This window comes from Camelus ferus, chromosome 26 (genome assembly GCF_009834535.1).
Source record: "Camelus ferus isolate YT-003-E chromosome 26, BCGSAC_Cfer_1.0, whole genome shotgun sequence".
Taxonomy (NCBI): domain Eukaryota; kingdom Metazoa; phylum Chordata; class Mammalia; order Artiodactyla; family Camelidae; genus Camelus; species Camelus ferus.
The window spans coordinates 26,835,406-26,848,461 of record NC_045721.1 but is presented as its reverse complement, the minus strand read 5'-3'; the positions used below and the strand labels follow the sequence as shown (position 1 = coordinate 26,848,461).

Genomic DNA, 13,056 nt, shown 5'->3' with positions numbered 1-13,056 from the left:
TGGGCACCATCCAATCAGAGGGGCTTGACTAGAACAAAAGATGGAGGAAGGAGGAATTCGTCCCTTTTTCTGCCTCACTGAGGAGCTGGGACATCTCCGCCCTCCTGTCCTCAGACTGGGACTTCCACCATTGCCTCCCCTGTCCTCAGACTGGGTTACACCGCCGGCTTTCCTGACTCTGGCAGGCCAGGCGGCGTCCCTGTCTCCATGGTCAGGTCCTCATGATCAGTCTGTCTCTCACCATCTGTGTGACTCTGAAGCAGTGACTCCGTATCCGTGGTCCTCCGTATCCGTGGTCCTCTGCTCCACAGGTCTAGATGGAGATGCAGATCCATCCCTGAATGGTTGTGTTTCTCTGGGGAGCGCTGGCTAACGCGACAGTAGTTCCAGCTGCCCCACAGCCTTACCAGCACTCGCTGTTGTCAGTCTTGAGTTTTCGCCATTCTTGTACAGGTGAAGTGGTATCTTCATGTAGTTTTAATCTGAATTTTCCTGAAAGCTATAACACTGAGCACCCTTTTCTATTCCTACTGTCAATCAGTAAATTTTTTATGATGTATTTTTTTTCATTCTTATTTTTTATTGAAGTAGTTAACAATGTTAGTTTCAGGTGTACAGCAAAGCAATTCAGTTATACATATACACACGTACAAATATATATTTTCAGTTTGTTTTCCATCATGGCTCATTACCAGAAATTGAGTAGAGTTCCCTGTGCTGCACAGTAGGTCTTTGCTGCTTATTTTATATACAGTAATGTGCATGTGTTAATTTCAAACTCCTAGTCTATCCTCCCCACCTCTTCCCCCTGGTAACCACAGTTTGTTTTCTATGTCCATGAGGCTATTTCTGGTTTGTAAATGAAATTTGCATTTTTTTCTTTAGATTCCACGTGGAAGCGACATCCTGTGATACTTGTCTGTCTGACTGAAGGCATATTTGTTCTTAAATGGACTGTCTTTGTTGCTGATTTGCAGGAGCTCTTTACTGACACCTTTGTCAGATCACGTACTGCAGATTCCCAGTCTGCGGCTTGCCTTTGCACTTTCTTGCTGGTGTCATAAGCAGAAGTCCAGTTTAATCACTTTAAATGGTTAGTGCATTTTGTGTCCTACTCCAAGATCAATATTTCCTATATTTTTGTCAAGAAACTTAATAGTTTAATTTTTACATTTCAGTCTATGCTCCATCTCAAATTACTGGATTCCTTTTTTAATTCTAATAGCTTATTTACAGATTATTTTGGATTTTCTATGTACACAATCACATTGTGAACAATCAGTTTTTTCTTTCTCCCCAATCCTTGTACGTTTTCTTTTCTTGCTTTATCACACTGGTTGGGTGTTTCAGTGCAATGTTGGACAGAGTAGCAACGTTTGAAAATTTTAATCTTCTTTTCTTAGTGTCTGATAGAAAATGGAGACAATAAAAATTAGTAACAAATGTGACCTAATTGACATGCGTAGAACCGTACATCAACAGATGCAAAATACACTCTTTTCAAGTACTCATAGAACATTTATGAAAACACTGATGTATCTGAAGAACACTAGAATAAACTAGACGGGACTGGAGGCCTCAGTCAGAGCTCTTTCTGCCCCAGCCTCGTGCCCCACCTTCTTCGGCACTGCCCCGGTGTCCCACCCCGCTGCCCTTCCTGGTGGCCCTGAGCGTAGAGGTCAGTGCATCCAGTGTGGAAATGGGAAGCTCCCTGAGTTTTGATGGTGCTACGGTACTGTCCCTGGGGTCCACAATAACGTGATTTCTGGGTGGAAAACGGTGCCACCATAGCAGCATCTTGAACTTCCTTAAGTTTTAAAAACAGGGGAACCATCTATCAGAAGGTGAATCGATATGTTTGTTTGCTCCTGAAAAGAAAAAAAAAAAAGAAAAAAGAAGATGGAACCAAATTACTTTATGGCTTAGCGAACGTCTACTCCTGCTGGACGGCACACGGGTCCTTTGTATGGTTCTCTCTCCTAAACTTCTTGTCTATGATGTAGCTACTATTAGTCACACTTTCTAGATGGTTATACAGAAGCTCAGGGACTTGTGTGAGTCACACAGGATTTTATTAGTGTTAGAAACCACAATAGGATCTGCAAATTGACTCCACTGTTGAACCCATACACGCCGGTGCCATTTCCCTCTTGTTTGTGTTCTGCTCGACCAGACACACGAGCATCCGGGTCTTGTGTGGTGACCTAGAACTGACTTACTCGGTCTTTCTACCTCTATCCACCGTGACTATTAAAACTGGGCAAGAGACTTGAATAAGCTGCTGGAAGGCCCTAGCAGCAGAGATGTAAGTCACCGAGAGGAAGCATCCTCTTCAGCTGGTTCAGGCTCTAGTATCTTCACAGTGTGCTCTGAGATGGGTCTGAAATAGCATTTAAAAATGGCTCGGTCCATCTCCATAAAATTAGCAAATGCTGATAATAAATGTGCTAAAATATTACCTTACCTGCTACTGTCCATTTCCCAGGCATTTTCGTCTTTGTATGTTAGCTGTGATTTACATCAGCCACCATCTGCAGGGCAGAACTTCTACAGAGGGTGGGGGCTTTGAGGACACTTAATGTTTAAATTAGCTTTGTGGCATTTAGCTCTGTTTCTTCCTTCTGCAAGCCTAGTGCATGGCACCCGACAGCTTTAAGACGTCTGGCGTTTTAAAATGCTGACTTTAAATTACTTCTATGATTGAGAGGTTTGGCAGGAGATGGGAGAGGAGCCTAGGGTGTGACTCGTCTGATTACCCTGTCGACCAGGTAACAGATACTATTCTTCAGCTGTTATTTTGGTTTGTATCCTTGTTAAAGTTGCTTTATCTCCCGTTTTGTCCTATAGCAGAAATTATAACAATAATATGCTTCCTTTTTAAAAATTATAAAGCAGAGAAATGCTCCTGGCGAACCACTCCAAGAGCACAGAAGGGAATTCTCGTTCATCTTAGGCGCTCCTGGGAGGAACCAAACACTCGGGTAGGTTTTAACCTCAGATGGGTTCACAGCACAGCAACACTTTCCAGGCCTAATAAGCAGTATGCCTTCAAGGGCGGAACCGAGGGTCGCGCTCTCCTCCAACAGCATGACGCTCTTAGAAGGTGTGGAATTCTAGAATCCACGCTCACCTGAAAGATACCAGGGAAAATGGGCGCTTTCCAGCAAAAGGCAAGCTTTACAAGTGCCTCGGTAATGTGTGAAATCATTGCATTTCCAAACTCCCAAGAGTCGGCGGGTCTAAGCGCAGCTGACTTTCGGAGGATCCAGGAACGCCCTGCAGGCAGGGCCGGCTTGCGAAGGGAAGGGGTGGATGCTGTGGGGACCCGGAGGGGGGTTGGGGGACCCTGGGAGGTGTGGCCTGCAAGGCGGCCCCTGTCCACGCGTGAACAGCCCGGGGGCTCCACGCGGAATAGACCCGACTCTGGGAGTCGGGCCCCGCGCCCCGCGCCCACGCGTGCGCAGCCAGGCGGGGCGTTGGGCCGAAGGAGGGGGCGAAGGCGGCCACGTGGCTCCGCAGGAATGCGCGGTCGCCGGGGCGGGGCGCGGCCGAGGAATGGGCAGGCGCGGCAACCAATGGGCTCCGGGGGCCGCCCAATCCGGCCAGTCACGGCGTGGGGGTGGGACGGCCTCCTTATGGGCGGGGCTGGGGCGCATCCCGGCGGCGGACGCCGGGCGGGGAGAGGGGCGCTCGGAGGGACGGCGGGCGGGGGTCCGGTCCCGGCTGCAGGGTGAGTGCGGGCCAGGGCCGGGCGGGGGTCTTGCGGGGTGAGAGCCGGCGGGGGCCGGCGGGGTTCCTGCAGGTGAGAGAGGGCGGGGGCGCGCAGGGGTCCTGCAGCGTGAGAGCGGGCCGGGGACAGATGGGGACCCTTGCACCGCGCCTCCAGCGAGCCGCCCGCGGGGACTCGGAGTTTTATTTTTTCCTGTGAAACTTGCACTTATGCCCATCTGCCCCCGAGCTAGCCAAGTCCCCCCGCCCCGCCGAGTCCGGGCTGCCTCCCCACCCCAGGTTTTGTGGGAGGCGCGAGGACACCTCGGGGTGCGCCCCACCCAGGACGCACAGTGCGGGTGCCGGAGCCGAGGCCTCGGGGCAGCCCACTTACCGTGGGTCCGGGGATAACGGGGTTGGCCGAGACTCCCGGCTGTGAGCTCTGTGCCGGAGGGACCGTAGGCCGGCCTGGGGTCCACGCGACCCCCTGCAGTTGCATGAGCCATGGCTAGTCGGGGTGAAAGGGTGGGCACAGGGATTTATACTTACCTATAGAGGCAGAGGTCCTTGGCCCGCTCGAGGGTGAAAAAACTTACCACTTTAAAAACCTGTGTGTGTTTCCTCTCGCCCGTCTACCCACGGCTCCAGAAACTGGTCGGCAGATGCTTGAATCGTCCCCTCCTGGCAGCACTTTGGGGTTGAGCCACAAAGTAAAAATGGAGTAGCTGTCAGTGTTCTGTCAACTTTGTGGACTTTGTGCAAGAGTTACGTAATATCCCTCCAGGTGGACCATTGCAATGGATAAGATTGTCGCTGTTCATTTATTGCTTATATATTCTGAGCTTCTGTTTTATAGGAAGTGACTTTTATTAGACAGGAAAGATGAGATCTACTCTGCGTAATTTTGAAACATGATTGCCCCCTTAAGCTCTCACAGTGTTTACTTGATTGGCCTTAGGGTGTGATTAAGTGACCGCAGCTGCAGTCAGGTGACCGAGTGACTCTTCACAGTCAGATGTAACTTTCGTGGTTTCATGATTTCAGGTCAATAAGAAAAGTCACTCCTTGAAGGTGCTGTTTCCTAACTGATTAATGTCCACACAGGCCTGGTGTTATCAGAGCACATTATAGACAGCTAGGGATGAGGTGAAACCAGTTATTCAAAATAGCTTTTTATCCTTTTAGAAGTTGAGCTTGACCTTCTAGTTTTAACCGAATTTGTCATCTTGATATTTTGACATGCTGCGTTTTCTTTGCATAAAACTTTTTTTTTTTTTTATTGGAGGTACTGAGGATTGAACCCAGGACCTCATGCGTGCTAAGCATACGCTCTACCACCGAGCTACACCCTCCCCTTCTCCCTAGTTTTTCGTGGTGAGGTTGGAAGACTCTTCAGAAATTCTTGGTGACAGAGGCATTCTGGTCGCTGCAGGGGCTTGGAGTTTGGACCCCAGGTTGAGTTCTGAAACTGCTCACCCGACCCTGGGTGAGTCAGGTCACCTGCAGAACTTCAGGTTACTCACTTAGGACGTTGCTGGAGGGCAAGCGTATGAAAACGCATCTTAAACAAAGGGTGTTCTGCATACCTTGGAGCAAAATGAAAATGTGGAGACTGGCTCTGTCCTCTGTCGGTGACAGACTCCTTGTGAGTGACGCACAGGGCCGAACAGAAAGGCGGCAACGACGAATTCAGAGCATATTTGTGTGTACTTCATACATCATGCAGAGTTTGCACAGGGACAAACGTGATCAGAGTGAAAGAAGACGGGGAACATAGGTGTTAAACGTTTATGAGGTTACAGCTCTCAATTGGGACTTCTGGAGGAGAAGGGGAACGTTCTGGGGGCTTTGAGTACATAGGGGAGTTCGGTCACCCAGGTGCTGAGGGTGTGAGAGCTGAGGCCATGACTGACCGTGCTCTGCAGATGTGTGGCAGGGCCTGCGCTGGGGGTGGCCTGGCTCTGCCCTGTGAGCAGTGAGGCCAGGAGAACTGGAAAGGACCCTCCTGTGCAGCACCGGTCCCCCCGCACCCCCGTCCCCTCATCCTCTCTCCTTCCCGACTCAGGCTTTTCAAAGATCCAGGCCTCACAGTTCATTTTTGCTCCTTTCTTTGTTTTTGTGTACACATTTTCAAATTTTTCGTTATAAAAATGACCAGTCCTGGTCCTAGTGTTGTTCTTTCATTTCCTGTTCTTTCTGTCACTAAAGTACGTGCTGGCAGAAGGTGCTTTCTGTGCGTTGTTGGTGTTTCATTGTTTCATTACACAAAGTTCAAAAGATTTTTTTTTAATATTAAAAAAAATTGTTTTTAAGTTTAACATTTTTGTCTTCCATTGGCTGCTTTCTGATGCTAGAAATTGTCTTTTAAAGTAAAATACAGCATCCAAAGCCTTGCGGTGGCCTTTGTGAAAGGGACTGTGGAGACGGCTCACGGGCAGGAGTGACCATGGTGGTCCCACCGGACGTGCCCGGCTGAGCCAGCCTTCCCCCCGGGGCCAGTTACCCATCTGAGTCCCCTGTGACTCCTGAACTGGGGATTTTAGGGGGGCGACAAGAGGAAGAGGTGGGGATGCCGGCATTCTCTGTGCACTGACGGCTCCACGGAGCCCAGGACCTTCCGCACGTGAGGTGTGTCTGGGTCTAAGGGCCTGGGCTTTGCTTCGTGGATGGAGGTTTTGCTGTTTGTTCCTGGGCCCCGGGCAGGCTGTCTGGCTGTGGGGGACCAGACCTCATGTGTGGACATCCTTGTCATTTTGTTTTTTTGGAAAGCGCCGTGGCCATTTAAACTCCACAGTCAAACGCAGACTGGATTTTGAAGTTGTGCCGTTGCTCACTGGTGGGGAGCGTCAGAGCTGATGCACGTGTTGATAACAGTTTGATGGCACAGGACTCACATTTTGATGAGGGTGTGCTGTGCACTTTTGCTGTTTTATTCTGTTCCTTGCGTTATTTCTGTGAAGGGAGGAGAGACAGGTGATGCCGACTTCAGAGGCTGTGAGAACATGTAGCTGGAAGGCTGCTTCTGTGCTGAGGGTTACTGGGTCTCCGTCTTCGAGGGTTGCAGGGCCTCGGTCTCGGGGAGGACGCGGCGGCCTTTGCAGCACACGGAGAGGATTGCTCCTCGGCTGGACCGGGCCGGGCTCTGCCTCACTCCAGCAGCAGCGGGGAGGGCTCCAGGGGGTAGGCACTGGCTATGGGGTCGGATGGGTCCCGTATGGGCGGGCATAGACACAGCCCAGGGATTCCAGAGTCGCCCGTGCTCCCCGTCCGGAGCCGGAGCCCGCAGCGCTGAGCTGTGGTGGAAGGAATCCGGCGCCTGTTACTGACGGCGTGTGCAGGTCCGAGCCTGGCAGCGGGAGCGGCGGGCTGGGTGTGGGGCCTCCTGCTCCTGCCGGGGACGTGGACGTGGCTCCTGGCCCGGCCAGCCCTCTGGCTGCAGAGTGGTAGGAACTTGATCGAAGTTTTGTCCTCGAGCGCTGGACTCAGCAGGCCACGCGGCCGTGCTGACGCATGTCCGTCAGAGAAGCCGGGCTGGCCTTGCCCGCGGTTCTGTGGACTCAGCAGAAGCGCTTGGCCCAGAGCGGTGCTGGAGGGTCAGTGCTCCATCTTCACCGCTTTTCAGTGGAGCTAAAATCAGACCTGTGCCATCGGGTCCTGGGGTCTGCAGAGGACGCGGGTCTCTGTCTGTGGCCCAGAGTCCAGGGCCTGGAGAGGCGGACGTGGAGCAGAGCCTGGGAGCCCGCTGGGCCGGCTGCCAGCCTCTGTTCTGGAAAAACGTTTAGACACGCACCGCTCCGGTGACTTCACAGGAAGGAACGAGAGGGCGGCGTCCTGCCAGGCGCTGGGGATACCTGGGAGCCAGCCCGAGGGCTGCAGGGGGAGGCGGGGCTGCCTCCAGAGTGTGCGGTCCCTGCGCCTGCCTTTGCCCGGAGGAGAGCCAGGCCTCAGGGAGCATCTTCTGGTCGCCCTGGAGAGCGCCCCCTTCTCCACCGTTTGCAGGAGGAAGGGCGAGGACTCCCGGAAGGCAAGGAGGCTGTGTGCGCCTGCCAGCGATCCCATTGGGGCTTTCTCTCCTGAGGACATATATTCAGTGTTGTTTTGTTCTCATGCGTTTTTAAAAGCAAGTTCTTACACTTGCAAAAAAAAAAAAAAAGCCCTGAGGAAAAGGGACTAGCCTCTTTACAAACGGGAACAGGTGCATGTGGTCGCGTAACAAGCTGTGACGTGTCACCTGCCAGTCTGGAAATGACTTGTTAATTTGACGGATGTTTCGTGAGCACCTACCAGGTGGTGGGTCCTAAGGGTCCTCAGTCCCAGGACTAGGTAGTGAGCAGATGGACCAAGCACTGTTCTGTGGGGCTGATGTCCTGGTGTTTGGGGGAGAAGAGAGATGAGGAAAGCACACGGTACTTGAGATGAGGATAAAGGTAAAGCAGGAGGTGGGGCTGGGGGTGCTGAAGGGGCGGGGCTGGGGACCCATGGCAGGGGCCAGGAGAGGCCTCGCTGGGAAGGCGGTACTGAGTGAAGATCTTAGGATGAGTGATTGAGCTGCGCTGACATCCACACAAGAGCATTTGGGGTGGAAGGAACGGAAGGTGCAAAGGCTCTGTGGCAGGAGTGTGTCTGGAGCAGCGAGATGGCTGGGGGCTGTGGTGCTGGGACTGAGGAAGACAGGGCTTGACCTCAGGGAGGCAGCAGTGACAGAAAAGGGTTCAGGCAGATCTGACTTGTGTGTTTGTGGGCCTCCTGGCCTCTGTGTTGAGATGGTTATAGGGGAGCGAGGAGGGGGGAGGGAGGCCAGTTACGAGGCTTCTCCAGTAAGTCAGGCAAGAGACAGAGGGTGGCCCTGGAGGGAGGGAGAGTGGCTCGTCAGATTCTGGTCTGTTCTGAGGGTGGAACTAAGGAGATTTGCTGACAGATCAGACACTGCGAATGTGAGGGAGGGCGGAACTGGTTTTGTCCCGAGCGGGTGGGAGCAGGAGGCTCAGGCGGGGAGGCCGAGGTGGCCTTCACAGTGGAGCTGGTGGCACTCGTTTGTGAGAGCGTGTCTGAGATATGCAGTCCAGTATCACTGACCGTAGTCACCATAAGTACATCACATCCCAGGACTTAGGAGTTTGTAACTGGAAGTTTGCACGTTGTGCCCATCTTCACCCATTTTGTACATGCCCCACCCTGCTTCTGGCAACCACCAGTCTGCTCTCTGTATCTATGAACTTGTTTTGTTTTTTAAGCTTCCACAAAGAAGTGAGGGCATACGTATTTGTCTGTCTCTGTTTGACTTATTGCCTTAGCTTAGTGTCCGCAGGGTCCATCCCTGTTGCTGAGAATGGCTGGATCTCCTTCTTTCTTATGGTTGAGTAATATTCCATGGTGACTCTGTGTGTGTGTGTGTGTGTGTGTGTGTGTGTGTGTGTGTGTGTGTGTGTGTGAATCACATCTTTCTCCGTTCATCAGTCAGTGGACACTTGGGCTGTTTCCATGTCTTGGCTGTTGTAAATGATGCTGTGATGAATGGAGGTGGTGCACATATCTTTCTGATACCCTGTTTGGATAAATATCCAGACATGGGATTGCTGGATATGATGGCAATTCTATTTTTAATTTTTTGAGGCACCTCCATACGGTTTTCCATGGCGGCTGCACCAGTTTACCTTCCCACCAACAGTGCAGGAGGTTCCCTTTTCTCCGCATCCTCACTGACACTTGTTACCTCTCGTCTCTTCGATGACTGCCGTCTGACAGGTGTGAGGTGTTAGCTGATCGTGCGTTTGATTTGCATCCCTGATGATTAGAGAGACTGAGCTGCTTTCCGTGGACCAGTTGACCATTTGAATGTCTTCTTTGGAAACGTGTCTATTCATCTCCTTTGCCCATTTGAAAAATCAGAGGGGCTGTTTTTTTGGCTCTTGAGCTGTATGGGTATTTTTTGTGTATTTTAGACGTTATCTCCTTACTAGATGGTTTGCAGGTAGGTCCCCCTTCTGCAGGGTGCCTTCTCACGTTGTGATGGTTTTCCTTTGCTGTGCAGAAACTCTTTGGTTTGATGTGGTCCCTTTGTTTATTTTTGCTTTTGTTACCTTTGCTTTTGGTGTCAAATCCAAAAATGCATCACTGAGACCGATGTCAGGGACTTGACCCCCTGTATTTTCTTCTAGGAGATGTGTGGTTTCAGGTCTTACATTCAGTCTCTAATGTTTAATCCATTTTGAGTTAATTTTTGTTTACGGTGTAAACAGTGGTCCAATTTCTTTCTTTTGCACGTAGCTGTCCAGCGTTCCCTCCACTCTTCGGCAAAGAGACCATCCTTGTCTTACTGTGTATTCTGCCTCCTTTCTTGTAGGTTAGTTGGCCATGTGAAGTGTGGGTCTGTTTCTGGTTTCCCTGTCCTGTTCCGTTGGTCTATGTGTCTGTTTGTGCCAGTGCCACACTGTTGTGATTACCGTGGCTTTGTAACACAGTCTGAGACCAGGAAGTGTGATGCCTGCGGCTTTGTTCTTTCTCAGGATTACTTTGACTATTTGGGGTCTTTTGTGTTTCTATACACATTTTAGGGTTGTTTGTTGTGTTTTGGTGAAAAAAGCCATTGAAATTTTGATAGGTATTGCACTGAATTTTTGTACTGCTTTGGGTAGCATAGGCATTTTAACAGTATTAATTCTTCAAATCCGTGAGCACAGAAAATCTTTCCATTTATGTGTGTCTTCATTTTCTTTCATTAATGTCTTGTAGTTTTCAGTGTATATGTCTTTCACCTCCTTATTAAAATTTTCCCCAGATTTTTTCTTTGTGATGCAGTTGTAAATGCGGTTAGTTTCTTAATTTCTCTTTCTGATCGTTCATTATTAGTGTATAGAAATGCAGAAGGCTTTTGTGTATTGATTTTGTATCTTGCAATGTTACTGACATTGTTCATTCTAACAATTTTTTGGTGGAATCTTTAGGGTTTCCTGTATGTAATATTGTGTCATCTGCAAAGAGTGACAATGTTACTTCTTCCTTTTGGTTTGGATGCCTTTTATTTCTTCTTCTTGTCTGATTGCTCTGGATAGCACTTCCAATACTATTTTGAATGAAAGTAGTGAGAGTGGGCATCCTTGTCTTGCTCCTGATCTTAGAGGAAAGGCTTTCAGCTTCCCCTTCTTGAGGATGGTGTTTCTGTGGGTTTGTCTAGGTGGCTTTTATGTGAGGTACAGTCCCTCTGTACTCACTGTATTGAGAGTTTTTATCAGATGCTTTCCTGAGTCTGTTGAAGTGGTCCTACGACTTTTACCTTCGTTGTTTTAATGTGGTGTACCACACCGATGGATTTGTGGATGTTGAGCCATCCTTGCGTCCCTGGGATAAATCCTTTTAATGTAGTGCTGAATTTGGTTTGCCAGTATTTTGTTGAGGATTTTTTGAATCTGTGTTCCTCAGGGATATTGGCCTGTCATTTTCTTCCCTCTGGCGTCTCTGGCATCTTTGTATTCTGCAGCTTTACTGAGCTTTAGTAGATATGTGCGGAACATTCCATCCAAAAGTAGCAGAGTGGATGTTCCTGTAAAGTACACGGGGAGCATTGTCGAAGATAGGTCACAAGTTAGGTGACAAAACGAGTCTTGATAAATTTAAGAAGGTTGAAGTCGTATCAAGCACGTTTTCCTCCCACAATGGGGTGAAACCACAAGTCAAGCGTAGACAGAAAATGGGGAAATTCGTGGAAGGCTCCCATCCCTGCCACGTGGCTGCTGCCGCCGCACTCTCCATGCATCTCCTGTGCCGCCCCCTCCCTGTTTCCACCGTCATCGGGGCCACGAGCCACGGCTCCTGCCCAATATCGTCCTGGGGCAGCCTCCCTCTACCTGGCCCTCCTCCCCGATGCCCTGTCCACCTGATGCCACTATGACCTTTCAAAAAGGCAACTCTGGCCACAGCAGTCCCCTGATCAGACACCTTCTGTGGATGCTCTCTAAGCCTGGACAGGCCCCCATAGCAGGCTGGCCGCCTCTCCCTGCCCTTCCCTCCATCTTCCTCAGGAAGGCGCTCTCTGCTCCTGCGCTGGGGCTGTGCTCCGGCTCGGTCCTCCTTCCTCCTGGCCTCGGGGTGTCTCGCCCCCCTGCAGCAGGGACGGCCGTGAGGGAGAGGTGATTGCAGGTGCTGTCTGGACACGTGATGAAAAGCTCCACTGAACTTCCGGGGGACAGTGGCTTCGTCTGCAGCGACTGGTGTAATTATGCATCACATGGCGCTCTTCCTTCTCTGTGGAACATTTAGCTCGTTTCCCATGAATGAGGGGAACTCCTGCTTGAAGTGAGCCCCTGGGTGGGGCCTCATTGTGGGGCACCCTTGACTTTGCACCAGGGGTGCAGCGAATGGCCCTGCAAGGAACGCCCAGGGATGGACTTCAGCCCCAGGGGTTCTCCCAAGTTCCTTCCACTCCTGAGGCTGGTTGTCCTCATGCATGAGGATGAGTTTTGGAAGTTGGAACTTGCTTTATGCGAGAAGTTGCTGGGCATCTGGGGCCCCGGTGGAGGGGTGTCTCCTGCTTTCTCCCCTCCTCACTGCCTCCCTCCTCCGGTTACTTGGGGTGAGGACTCTGCTCGGTGTCCTTGGTCTGGGCCAGAACCGCCCTTTGCTGGTGTGCTCTGTGCCTGTTCTTGGATGGGGCACGTGTGATGTGGGAAGTGACAGGGAGGCCTGGACAGACTGGGTGTTGTGGGGCAGGCTCTCTGGCTCTGCTGGGAGGTCCTGACGCGGAAGTGGCACCTGGCGCAGTGCTGGGCAGCGTGTGCCAGGAGCAGACACGGGGCCCCGACATCCAGGCCTGAGACCCGGAGGCAGGTTATGTGTGTCACCTTCCTGGGAAGCTCCCGTCTCAGGAAGACGGTGTCCTGGGGATGCGGATGTGGGATGGAAAGTGTCCCTGAGCGTTGTGGTCTGCTTGAAACTCTTACAGGGTCGCGCACACAGACCGAGGTGCCCGGGCCTGGGTTCCAGTCCTGACTGTGCCACGCAGGCACGAGGGGCGTGCCCGTCGTCCTCCACAGGGGGGACCACCAGGACGGCCGTGCAGCAGTCTGGGTAGCCGTCCAGGTAGCCGTCTGGGTAGCCGTCCGGGTAGCTGTCCTGGCCTCTGGGCTCTGAGGGTGAGTTCTGGTTCTTTGATGCGGACAGTGATTCGGCAGAGCTCGCCTGTCTCAGCAAAGTTTGCTTCCCGCCCCTGTTCTGGTGCAAACACTCCTGAACAGGGCACTTGTTCCGTGGGACATTTTCCACGGAGCCAGGGAACCTGCCTTCTCACAACTTAGCTAGTGTCTCACTCGCTCTCAGACCCAGGTTTTCTGATCACGTTAAGGAAACAGGAGG

General features: G+C 51.5%; 1 protein-coding gene and 1 long non-coding RNA gene across 9 annotated transcripts in view; one reads left to right on the top strand and one right to left on the bottom strand.

Annotated features, from left to right (window-relative positions):
* Nucleotides 1-653: 653 nt before the first annotated feature.
* On the bottom strand, nt 654-5,890 carry LOC116659967. The gene is made up of 3 exons (XR_004315314.1): nt 4,305-5,890; nt 4,103-4,216; nt 654-3,130 (listed from the first exon to the last, which is right to left on the bottom strand). It is a non-coding gene; the product is annotated as an uncharacterized LOC116659967 (long non-coding RNA).
* Nucleotides 3,507-13,056, top strand: part of ARHGEF10 (Rho guanine nucleotide exchange factor 10) — a 72,304-nt gene continuing 62,754 nt past the window's right edge. For 7 of the 8 annotated variants that reach the window (XM_032468356.1, XM_032468355.1, XM_032468354.1 and 4 more), the window contains exon 1: nt 3,507-3,730. In XM_032468356.1, coding sequence (XP_032324247.1) covers nt 3,522-3,730 — 209 coding nt within the window. In that variant the 5' untranslated portion in view covers nt 3,507-3,521. Of the gene's footprint in view, nt 3,731-12,646; nt 12,837-13,056 lie in introns of all 8 variants that reach the window. The other variant, XM_032468357.1, reaches the window with a different exon arrangement.